The sequence below is a fragment of the Dryas octopetala genome, chromosome 8 (genome assembly GCF_963921425.1).
Source record: "Dryas octopetala chromosome 8, drDryOcto1.1, whole genome shotgun sequence".
Classification (NCBI taxonomy): Eukaryota; Viridiplantae; Streptophyta; class Magnoliopsida; order Rosales; family Rosaceae; genus Dryas; species Dryas octopetala.
The window spans coordinates 4656428-4669407 of NC_141373.1; the positions used below are offsets into that span (position 1 = coordinate 4656428).

A 12980-nucleotide genomic window follows, 5' to 3' on the forward strand; every position below is an offset into this window, starting at 1 on the left:
TTTGAATTTTTGAGGGGTTTACATCTATATCAAGTTACATCTTAAATGTTATTTGGAAGACTGATTGTGTTGTTTGTCATTTTTTGTTGTTGCAGTAATCTGTTTAACTCATTTGATACTGCTAAGCAAGGAAGAGTTACTCTTGACCTCAACCAATTTGTCTACTGCAGTGAGTGCCTCATCAATAGTTTGTTATCTGATTATAAAAGGTTTAGGTTGGCTGATCGGGGAATAAACAAAATAGAATGGCCGCCTTCCACATCCATTCTGTCAAACTTATGTTTGAATATCTTGGTTACTTAACAAGTCGCCATTTGTCAGTCCACACTATGAGTTCAGTTTTTGAACCATGGTTAGCAGTATAGGATATTCCAACTCCATATCTCTAATCATGCATATGGATCACTGTGACAATCTTTATATATTGTTTGTCATTTGTTGACATATATATTTAATATGCTGATGGATGCCATTCTTTTCTTGTCCAGCTGCCAATTGCAGAATATGAAATGAGGCAATGACCAAGGATGTTGTGGAATTCCTTTGTGCATCATTTTATATATCCAAGTTTTCTTTTTTGTCAATGTATGATCAGCAGAATATGCACTTGCTTCTTCACATGGATGTAGATTCTTTCTTAAATATTTGGCATTAAGAAGCTTATAAATAAAAAAAGGAAGTTGCTATACATGTTATTGTTTTTCACTGTGTTATATATCATACATCCGAGAGTAACAAAGTGTTAGTCTGTTATCTGAGTTAATGTTGCTGTCTATAATTTCTATTGGGCAATAAATTTATAGCCCCTTAACTACTTTGGAGTTCTCTATTCATCCCCAACTCTCTTTCCATTTTTTTCCCACCTCTTTGGCTTTTCTTTTCTTTTTGGGGGTTTTCCAATCTCCCTCCCTCAAATAAAAAAGAAAAAAGTGAGTGAAAAGTAGAGTGTACCTTTTCTAGTTTTCTTATAATAACTATTGAGTACCGCTATTTGCATATCCATTTTTCTCTCACTACACAGTACACAGTACATACTCCCTCTTAATAAATGTATAATTACAATTTTAACCTAATATTAAATTACTATAAAGGATAATTTTATTTTAATAAAAAAAAACTCAACCCTGGCCCATCCGCCCAGCCCCACCAGCCACCGCCCCCACCCCACCCGGACACCGCTGGAAACCCCCTTGGCCGGCTGGCCCGCCACCTCCCTCTCTCTCTCTCTCTCTCTCTCTCTCTCTCTCTCTCTCTCTCTCTTTATTTCTGCCTGAGCCACCATCTCTCTTCAGGTCCCCTCCCTGCCGAACTTAAGGGAGGCCGGCGACCCTGATGGTGGCGCCGTTTTTTAAGGATGGGAGTTTGAAAGCGGTGGCTACTGCTTGACCGGGTTGGTGCCAGGCTTGTTGGGACCATTCCCAGATGAAGTTGAAGTTTGCAGCAGAATTTGGTTTTTTGATTGAGACTTGGATGATGGTTAGTTGGTGTATTAAAAATGATTCATAATGTAAACAATGCAGAAGGTGCTTGTGTTTTTTTCTGATATGTATTTTGGTGCAGCCTTTTTACCGACAATTCTACAGCAAAATTGAAAGCGTGAAATGAATGTTTTTGTTTGAGCACCAAATTCTTGTCCCACCTTTGTGTGGTTGGTAGCTCTCGTGTCAATCTTCAAAAAGTCATGTGCTTTTCTTTGCTGCAGATGCTGATGCATGTCCATAATGCTCCAGAAAATGTATTTTCAGAATCGAAGTATTGCATTCATGGTTTGGTTTGGAAATTGTCAACTTTAGTTGGGTGTTTGATGTGTGAACTTTAGTTGAAGCTAAACAAATGGAGCCTGGTGGTTGGAGTGCTATTCTTAACCTGTGTCATTGTCATGGTCAGTGAGCCAATATAATGCAGCAGTAATCTGTTCAATTCATTTGATACTGCTAAGCAAGGAAGAGTGACTCTCAATCTCATCCAATTTGTCTACTGCTGATTCAATATGACAGGACTTTATACCATATTACACTTTTACACAACCCCCATCAACATTTTGTTGTTTGATTATAAATATTTTAGGTTGGCTGATTGGTTACTTAACAAGTAGCACTGTTTGTTAGTTTCAGTTTTCGAACCATGGTTAGGAGGATTTAAGGATTTTCCAACTCCATATTGCTGATCATGTATATGCATCACTGTGACAATCTTAAAATTCTGTAAAAAATCAAATAGAGAGAGAGAGAGAGAGAGAGAGAGAGAGAGTTGTTTGCTGCTGGCCTATAATACTCTCAAACTCAAAGTATTACTTACAGTTCCACAAATCTTTTCAAAACCCAGCCCATCCCAGAGGGCAGAGCCATAACATTAGCAGGCATGTACCATTGTACCGTATATTTAATATACTCATGTCATAATTTTCTTATCCAGCTGACAATATCGCAGAGACTATTGGATGCTGTTGAATTCCTGTGCACATCTACATTTCAAAGTTTTATTATGTATGAGATCACTAGTCAACACAATATACACGTTTTTCTCACCATCTCACCGTATCTCCTATTTTCCTTACATATCTAAATTTTTTTCTATATTTTTAGCTAACTAATGAAAAAAATGAAGTTGTCATTTTCCTTATTTCCTTATTATTATTATTTTTTTTCTGGGTCGAATATATATATTTTTTTTTACTTTGGACCTTGGAAAGTCATTATTTACTTTAAGTATCGAAAAAACGTGACCAGTACTCGGTAGTAGTAGAAATAGTTGGTGTTAAAATTGGCTAACAGTGATAACTTATAAGGGGAGGGAATATGGGCTGTGTTATACTATGTTAACACGATGTGTCGTATTTACATAGTGTTACGAATCCATTAAAATTATTTACATGTATCCAATTCTTAATATTTAAATTCTAAACTCACACTCTTAATAATTCTACATTTATTATAATTTGCATAAAATCGGAACATTAGATCAACATGCCACGTGCTACAGTCAGATGGTCACACAGTAATTTTTTGTTTAGAAACCCTATGTTTGATCCCATTTTCTCTAATTCTTTATAATTTTACACGTAAGTAATAATTTTTTACTCTCATACCAATCAAAAAGTGTTTTCCACTCCATTAAAATGAAAGTCACGTGTCTTGATAAAAAAAAAAAAAAAAAAATGGTCACGTGCCGCGTCCGTGTCGAGTTTCAGATGGTTCTATAATGCAAAATTGCAAAATTTCTGGGGTTTATTTGATTTGATTTTTCATGTGGAACGTTACGTCTCTCTCTCTCTCTCTCTCTCTCTCTCTCTCTCTCTCTCTTTCTGGACAAGTCGACGAAGCTCTGTAACTGTAACTGGTTTTTTTTTTTTTTTTCTGACCCTTATCTTCCTTATGCACCTCGAGCCTAGTTGATCGGATTCTTTGATTGGAGCAATCAGTTCATATGCTGTTAATTCTGAATTCTCTGTTTGGTTGCTGGTAAAGTGTGCGAAAGTGAATCAATTTACTGAGTTTAATGTATTTGACTTCTAATATCTGAGTAATTGTACCTAAATGAGCTCATTTGGGTTAGTGGGTATGAGTTTTATCCTTTTTAGCCATATATATATGTGATGAGATTGAATATCTTTTGTTTTCATGATTCATATTTGTTACAGTTCATGTCGATTTTCCCTGCTCTCATTCTTGTCTAATTGATTGCCAATCTACATCAAACCAAATTGTTTTTTTGTTTTTTTGTTGTGTGGAATCATTATTAAAATATTGGATTATATTTTAGAAAAATGATTCCTGTATAGAATGTTTATTGCATATCTCAATCACTGATAAATGCACTTTTGGAGAAGATGCCTATCATTTTTCTCCTCTATTGATTTGAGCTGCCAGTTTTGAGTCTTTGACTGAGTATGGTGTATGAGGGTTGGTCTAAATTGAATGGCCGCCGATTTGCATATGTAATTGTATAGTAATTTAGGATGATGAATATTATGGCGGAATTATCTGTATGATCAAATGCACTATATAGCAGAAAAAATAATGTACAAAAATATATGATTTCTAATCTTTTGATTCAATACCTTAACTAAGTTGCAAAGCATTAAACAACAGAGCTAATGCATTCTAATGGTTTGGTGTAATGGTACTGCAAGGCGCCTGCATAGCTTAGGCATTCTAATGGTTTGGTGTAATGGTACTGCATGGCGCCTGCATAGCTTAGGCATGCATTGTAATGGTGATCTCTGAACAAATTATGGCATTAGTTTTGATTTTCCTTGCACCCTTTTACCCTTTTTTTTGGTCTCTTCTACCTGTTTCTTTATACTTTGTAGAAATCATATAGTAGGTTGCATGTTTTGAGTCTGTGTAATTTTTTACTCTCAATTTATGCTTATTATTCATCATCTGTGTGAACAGGTCCATATTCTTTTTTCTGTGGTGATTCAGCACCTAATGCATATGTTTGTGAATCGATAATTCCATTATGCTGGCAATTATTGAGAATATAGGGTGGCCAGAAGAAAACATAGCTGATGAGGATAACACCATTTCTCGATCTCATTACCCTGTTGGCCTACACACCTCCTACGTGGGCAAGTCTAGTTTGCGGTGTCTTTGTACTCATCACTCTTACCCTTTCAATTTATCTTCTATTTGAGCACCTTTCTGCATACAAGAATCCTGAGGTATTCATCAGCTATTTGTACAAATAATATTTAAATGTGCATGGTTCTATATTAATATATTTCTAGCTGACATGCATTGTTCCATTTTGATTTGTATACACTTTTCAGGAGCAAAAGTTTTTAATTGGTGTTATCCTCATGGTTCCTTGCTATGCAGTAGAGTCCGTAAGTTCTTTATATCTATATTCTAGTTTAATTATAATTATATATATAGAACAATTATTATTGTGAATTCATTGAAAGGAGAGACAAAGCGGAGAAAATGTAGGGAAAGAAGTTCAAGAAAAGAGAGGGTAGGGGAGATTATGGTGTAAAAAATATTTTGCTGTTTAATGTGCATGGTGAACCTTGACTTGAGATTTAACATACAAAAGATGTTGAATTTATCAATTTTGATTTTTTTCGTTCTCAAACATCCAACTTTTTTTTAACACCTGGAAGCTGATGAGTTCAATATACATGTATTATTTGTTCAGTTGCTGCTACTGTTCATTTGTGAAGACTGAAGACTAAGTTCTTTTTTTTTTAAAGCTTGTCTTAGCTTTAAAATTATCATTGTTTCTTATTATTGAAATTAGATGTATAGATATGTATGTGTTACATACAGAAAAGTACACTGCCTCTGATTTGTGGATTTTTTTTCTTCAGTTTTCTAACTTGGTTGTTGTTGACAGTTAGTATCTTTGGTGAACCCATCAATTAGTGTTGATTGTGGTATTCTACGGGATTGCTACGAATCCTTTGCCATGTATTGCTTTGGAAGATACCTGGTTGCATGCTTGGGTATGTCCTTTTCAAGTGCTTTTATGAAAATATATATCTGAACAGGGCCAGTGTTTATGTAGAGTTTCATAATCTCATCAAAATTCAAAATTGATAGGTTTGAAAATTCACCATACATTAAATGGTTGGTTGGGTCTAAGTTCTTGAATTTCATAAAAAGCAATTGGATCTCAATTCAGATCTTAACAATCTTTCAGTATGATGCAAGTTTGGCATGTTGGCTGCAATGTGAAAGATATGCCTTTTCTGTTCTTGCATACACACACTCTCTCTCTCTCTCTCTCTCTCTCTCTCTCTCTCTCTCTCTCTCTCTCTCTCTCTCTCTCCAGTTTCACAAGTAAATACCTATTCTATCCACATGAAACTCTAGCACCTTTGCATATACAGTGTTTCGGTTTTAAAGTTTCCTGGGCCATCATATGACAATCATATTAATTTTCACAGATGTCAGTTTTTATCCTAGTCTTTGTATAATAAATTAGATAATCGATGTTTGATAGGGCACATAGATATTCACGATTTTTTTCATTTGCAATTTGTACTTTTTTCTCTTTTATGGACAAAGATACTTCTTTAGTTCCCTCGTTAGTTTTTTGTTTCTTTTGACATTTTCCCTTATATATATCTTTTTCTCCTTCTAAGGTGGGGAAGAGAGGACTATTGAGTTTATGGAAAGGCAAGGACGTGCAAGTTCTAAGACTCCCCTATTAGAACACAGATCTGAACAGGGAACTGTCAAGCATCCTTTTCCAATGAACTATATCTTGAAACCATGGAAACTTGGTCAATGGTTTTATCAAATTGTCAAATTCGGAATTGTTCAGTATGTATGTTTGCCAATTTCCATCACTTTGAAAAATTTTATTACTTGCTGCTGTTTCTTGTTCTCTAAGTTCATTTCTTTATATAATATAAAATCACTTTTAATTCTCTGCCAGATGATAATCAAGTCTGTCAGTGCTATTTTAGCAGTTATCCTTGAAGCTTTTGGTGCATACTGTGAGGGAGAATTTAAATGGGGATGTGGGTAAGAGATTCTCAAATGATTGTAGGAGAAGTGTTCGTAACTTGAAATTTTGCACGTAATCGGAATTTATACTTGATATGATAAGTGTGTTCTTTTCCAAGCAGCTTTTAAAACTATTACGTGCTGAATTTCTCATGGAACTCTCGCATATCATACTGATTATGTATCATTTGGTAATTGGATATTTGAATTCACATGTGTCTGAAGTAGTTGCTCCTTGGGGACTTATGATGATGCTATTTAGCCCAACTATTTCTCCCAACTTATTTTTCCCAACATACATGGCATTATCACATTTGGTTCTACTACATGGTTGTTTCGTTAATGCAATGATGTGGTGTGCATATCATGTGCCACATAGGTTGAGAAAAAAATTGGGAGAAAAGTTGGGATAAGTATCCTTTTCCTTCAACTTATCTTTTTCCTTTTTTTGTATGTTTCCTTTGACTTGTCACTTTTCCTTATTACTATTTTATTGAAGTCTTGCACATCTTGTTTTCCTTACAGATTAATTGTAAAAAAATTACTTAATGAAGTTTAAGTCATAAAGGGAATCTAATGGTCTTTTTTGTTTTTTTTTTTTTTTTCAGGTATCCTTATATTGCAGTGGTTCTAAATTTTAGTCAGTCATGGGCTCTGTACTGTCTAGTTCAGTTTTACACTGTCACAAAAGATGAACTGGCTCACATAAAACCATTGTACAAGTTTTTGACATTTAAATCAATTGTATTTTTGACATGGTGGCAAGGCGTGGCAATTGCTCTTCTTTATGCCTTGGGTTTATTCAAAAGTTCTATAGCTCAAGGCTTACAGTTTAAGTCAAGTGTTCAAGACTTCATCATTTCTATAGAGGTGGAATGTTTAATCGGATAAATCAATTTACATGCCATAACAGCATATCTTATTGTCTTTTCAATCTCTTATTCCTATAGTCCTTTCAATGATAATTTTTCTTTTCGGTACAACTTTTAAATGATAATTTATTCTCCCAATGTTAATGTGGTCTTAAAAAATAATTATTATTCCTTGCCTGAAGGTGTTATTGGTAGAAAGTTTACTTGTGCAACTAGGAAAAGGATGATCTCATTGTCAGTTGACAAAATTATTGCTAATAGTTTTCTACTCAACTCACATTTTCATAGTTCTGCTACTAGTATTCTGTATTACACTGTTCTTACATTTCTCAATAATGTTACACACAGGTTATGTGACAAAATATTTATTCTTGTTATCATTCCCATACAACATAATTTTAGTTTGACAGTTCTGTGTATTCATCCTGCACAGATGGGCATTGCTTCTGTTGTTCACCTATATGTGTTTCCTGCAAAGCCTTATGAGCTGATGGGAGACCGCTTCCCTGGAAGTGTCTCAGTTCTTGGAGACTATGTATCTGCTGACTCTCCTTTGGATCCAGATGAGGTTAGGGACAGCGAACGCCCCACAAAGCTACGCCTTCCCACTCCTGATATTGATGCCAAGAGCGGAATGACCATCAGAGAAAGTGTTCGTGACGTTTTTATTGGTGGCGGGGGATATGTAAGTTATCTTTTTAGTCTTACAATACGATCATGAATTAATCTGGGGATGTGGAACTAATAATCACCAATGTCAAAAGAGGTCTGAACAAAGATTCTGAATAAAGGGTTACTGTGACATGTATTGAAACAACAATAGTGTAAAACTTTAGTACTAATGTGATAGCCAATAGGAAGTTGCACATAATTGTTGATCCTGGATATTGAATGCATGCATTGTAATGGACTGTGTCATTCTGATTTCTTCAATAGCCAAGCTGTGACTGTCAGTGTGATTAAGAATTATTCACTGTGAGGACAAATGGTCCTTGCACTTGTACATTGTGGGGGGTGCTAATTGATGTCTGTGGTTATGTGCTAACTGTTTGCGGAAACTTTAGAAGGGATATGATTTTGTTAGACTGAAAATATTCCTTTTAATCTCTAACATGTTTCAAAATGTCAAACTATCTGTTCGACTGAAAGCAAACTGGTATCTACATAAAACCAGTCAATTGTGTGTTATATATGCTTTTTTTAATTTTCAGTTCTGAATCTGGTCTTCCTCTGGTACAGATTGTGAACGATGTGAAGTTTACAGTAACACAGGCAGTAGAGCCTGTAGAGAAGGGGATCACAAGGTTCAATGAGAAGCTACACAAGATCTCCCAAAACATTAAGAGACATGACAAGGAGAAAAGAAAAACAAAGGATGACAGTTGTATTTCCACATCATCACCTGCACGGAAGGTAATTCGTGGGATAGATGACCCTCTCTTGAATGGAAGCATGAGTGATGGTGGGGTTTCAAGGGCAAAGAAGCATCGCAAAAAATCTGGGCATACTAGTGCAGAAAGTGGCGGAGAGAGCAGTAGTGATCAAAGTTTTGGTGGATATCAGGTCAGAGGCCATAGGTGGGTTACGAAAGATTAGAAGAGGAAAGAATGAGACCATGGCAGTTTTCTCATCAGATGCCTGTAAGTTTTGTAGTACAGTCTGCTTAGCCATATTTTTTGATTCAGGAAGGAAGATGGTGAGTTGAATTCTGATCTTGGGTTACCTTTTTGTTAGGGGCGTGAAAATTGTAAATGTTATCTACTTTGAGGAAACATTTTATTTAGGGATGATGTAATTTACACGTATATGTTGACTGACAGTAATTGTAACATAAAATTAGAATTCACCTTTTCACGTTTTGTTGGGGAAGTTGACAATCTCTTTTCCTCTATTTTATTCTTGAGTTCTTAATCAATAAGCCACAAAATATAACTTTATTTAGTCATAAATTCAAACTTCTAATTTTTTTTTTTCAAGTCCAAAAAATAATTTTAAGTCAATATTTAAAAAAAAAAAAAAAACATGGAGCATTCAATATTGTTCAAACTTAAGCATACTCAAATAAAGTGTTCAAATGTTTGACACATGTTATCAATTTTTTTATTTTTTAATGTAAAATTTCTTTTATATTTATCTTTTTTCAAACTCATGCATATAGAGCATTGTAACTTCTAAGTAGGATATTTGATTTAAGTGTGCATTCAAACACCCAAACAAAGTGTTCAAAATGACTAAAATATTTTTTTTTTCTATATTCTATAATTTATTTTCATTCAAAATTCTAGGATCTTTCTTTTTTTCCAGGAAAATTCTGGGATCTTAAATCTAATACATCAATTCAATCACGTGAAATCTTAGATACACCGAAGTAAAATATAGAGTGTTAATTACAATTTGTCCCCTCAAACTATTGGGGTTTGCACATTGTCTCCAAAACTAATATTTTTAATAGTTAACCTCTTATATTATGTTTTGTCAAACATAAGACCCCAACCCTTATAAAAAAAATAGTATTTTCAGTTAGTTTTGCACACGTGGTGTTCAGAGAGAATGTCACGTGTGCAAAAATAACGGTCAATTTGAATTTTTTTAACGAAATGGGGCTATGTGTTCAACGGAACATATCCTAGGGGGCAAAATGTCAAAAAATTTAGTTTTGGTGGTAAAGTGCGAATCCCCAATAGTTAGGGGGGATAATTGTAATTAACCCATACAAATTAGTGAAAATTACAAGATTCAACAAAGTGCAACTCTAAAAAATTAAATATAACACAGTGAGAGTTACAATTTAGTTAAACTAATTTTTGAATTCCTTTTAGAGCTTAAGGCTTATGGTGTAGTCTTTAAGATTTAGGATCTAAAACAATATTACATCATTTAACAAAGTGTAACTTTATGAAATTATATCTATAAGAGTTATCTATTGCATTAGAACAAAAAATTTAGTTTTAAGTCACTCTGTATGGCTTAAAAATAGATTTATGAATAAATTCTGCAAATGTTTGTGATTTTTTACAAATTTACTTTTTTTTTTCTTTTGAGTGAGGTTTTACTGATATGGCAACTGGCAACCTAGAGTTTTTTTTAATAAATAAATAAATAAATGTGCCGGTTTGGTAATTTTGGTAAAAGGATAGTAATTAACTTGTTTAGATATAAGGTTGGGAAAGTTCTCACATTCTCTCGCTCTCACACACACTCTCTCTCGCTCTCTTAGACACTCTCTCTTACATTCTCTCCCTCCCACACTCATGGGGAAATCGTATCTGAATAATGGACCTGGTGGATATGTGATAAAGGTACGTGGGATGGTCCATTCCTCACCAAACTAAGAAAAGGGCTATGAAAAAGTTGCGTGCTTTACAAGTAAAAGGGGAGAAGAAGGCATTGAAGCTGTGTTGTGCAAGAGAAAAACGTCGACCAAGAAAACAAGACAACCCATGTTTGAGCGCTCCAGTGGGTAAAGCACTGACGAAATACCAACAACTGCATACCCAAATCCGGCCATGATCGTGATAGGGCCATTAGGGCGATTAAGAAGCAGCTTAAATTGGAGAATAAAAGATGAAATCGATTAATTATCACCAATATCTTACGAATTAGTTTCAATACTATCTAAAAATTTAAAAATAAAATAAAACTCTTTCCATTATTAAAAATAATAATAATATGGAATTGTCCAGTTGTGTACATTATATATATATATATAACTCTCATATAATTAGTATGAATGGTATGCGATTACCAAAATATTCATAAGAATTTTGTGACACTACACCCCAAAATATATTCAGAAGAATTTTGTGAATTTATTTAGATATTTTCAATTATAGTTTATTTATTATGAGCATGTTAAAAACTTATTTTTGGAATATTAGGTTTTACACAGTTAATGAACATAATTTCAAGGATTGTCAAATTCATTAGTGACAAATCCAAGAATTTTATCCTGGAGGGTCAAACCATTCAGACATTTCGTCGAACAGGTTGTGGACAGGTTTGCATGTGGTCATATGTGGTCATTCTGGGGGTTCAAACCAATGATTTTAGCAAGGGTTTTCCGGCGGGCGGGTGGTTAGGCGACCACCCTTATCCCTTAATGGATCCGTCCCTGAAATCCATATGTTCTTGTAACATTTAAGTCTCACAATAAATCAGTTGCACTGTTGCATAATTACATAGAATAGCAGTTAAGGATTAATCAAGGAGTAAAATTTCGTTTTTTAGGGGTATGAAAATTTTAACACTATAACAAATTAATTTCAAAAAATTTCGCCAAAATTTTCGATGTAGAGATCGGAGGTAGAGACCAGAGGGAGAGGGGAGGCAGAGGCAGAGCACTGTCATCGGACGGAGAGAAAAGATCGGAGAGGAAGCTGTAGCAGCACACCGTCGTCGGAGAGAGAGAAGTTGGATAATATTTCTTTAAAAACTTACCATTAATTGATGCTGAGTGTAAATCACCATTAACGTTTATTAATTGATATGCACCCTTACCCAACACTTGCTCGACCAAAAATGGTCATTCCCAAGATGGAGTCTATTTACTTGTAACTCGGCGCTTTTGTCCAATAGGCAACACTGCTTTCCAGACTAAGTCACCCTAAGCAAAAGCTTTATGCCGAGTTTTCTTGTTGTATGCCTTGAGAAACTTTTATTTTTTGCACTTGCATCTGTCGAGAGCAACTAGCCGTACTTCGTCCAATTCCTCCAACTTTTGCAGCATAGCTTGATTGTAATTTTCGGCTGTAAGATTGTGTTGTTGGGCCACTTTTAAAGATTTAATTGTTATTTCCAAAGGCAACATTGCATCATGGCCGTATGTCAGAGCAAAAGGAGTAGTTCCAGTCATCGTGTGTTTTGAAGTTCTGAAAGCCCAAAGAGCACTTGACAACTTCTCATCTCAAGTCCTTGATTTATCTTTAATGGTTTTCTGAATTATTGCCTTGGGAATCTTGTTGCTTGACTTGGCCTGATATGCTCACAATTAAATACTAATAAATAAATAAAAACTTACGTTGTTTGCATCATTTGCATCGCTTGGGCACATTCGCTTGGCCTCCATCAAAGAACTGAGTGCAATCTCGCGCAATATCTTTCTATCGTGATTTAGCACCGTTAATCGTACTCACGGTTTCACCCCCTAAGTTATGCTTGAAAATTGCGTAAATTTCATTCCAAAGCATGGTTTGTCTTAGATTGGCACCAATACAACCGTCGGGATTCTTCTCTAGCCACGCCTTTACATGGCGTCCACGCATTTTCTCTAGGAGCCATGACAATCATTTTTTAAAAAAATTTTGTATAAATTTGGTATCAAATATTGATGTTTGTGAAGAAAAATCATAGAAGAAGCATGATATATATAGAATTTTGGAGAATATGGCCGTTGAGGGGTTTGAGGAATTTTTTTAAAAAAATTATGAAAATTTTTAGGGTATTCTTTTCGATTATTAAAAAAAATAAAGATGGTGCGATCTGAACCATTGAGTATCAACGATCCATGAATCTAAGCCACCCATTTCAAAATCGGGCTTACAAAAAAAAAAAGGACAAATGGTCCTTTAATCCGAAATGCACATCACCAACCGTCCTTTAATCTCGGCTGGGCGCAAGGAAGGACAAACTGAGTCGACAGGCGGGGCCCCAC

The 12980-nt window shown here is 34.9% G+C and overlaps 2 protein-coding genes across 3 annotated transcripts in view; both read left to right on the forward strand.

The window, feature by feature from the left end:
- LOC147276287 (uncharacterized) overlaps window positions 1-690 on the forward strand; it is a 3131-nt gene extending 2441 nt beyond the window's left edge. The window contains exons 9-10 of the mRNA XM_086254488.1: window positions 96-169; window positions 489-690. Of these exons, the coding sequence (XP_086110614.1) occupies window positions 96-169; window positions 489-508 (94 nt within the window). The 3' untranslated portion in view covers window positions 509-690. The remainder of the gene's footprint in view (window positions 1-95; window positions 170-488) is intronic.
- Window positions 691-3287: 2597 nt separating this feature from the next.
- On the forward strand, window positions 3288-9226 carry LOC147276288 (protein LAZ1-like). Of its 2 annotated transcripts, none has more exons than XM_086253830.1 (9): window positions 3288-3558; window positions 4398-4666; window positions 4775-4831; window positions 5341-5449; window positions 6092-6276; window positions 6388-6476; window positions 7067-7328; window positions 7764-8015; window positions 8570-9226. In XM_086253830.1, exons 2-9 carry the CDS (start codon window positions 4514-4516, stop codon window positions 8924-8926), a joined length of 1464 nt encoding a protein of 487 aa, XP_086109956.1. In that variant the 5' UTR covers window positions 3288-3558; window positions 4398-4513; the 3' UTR covers window positions 8927-9226. The 2 variants fall into 2 exon arrangements, with proteins under 2 accessions (XP_086109956.1, XP_086109955.1); XM_086253829.1 differs by having other exon boundaries at window positions 3288-3461.
- The last annotated feature ends 3754 nt before the right edge of the window (window positions 9227-12980 follow it).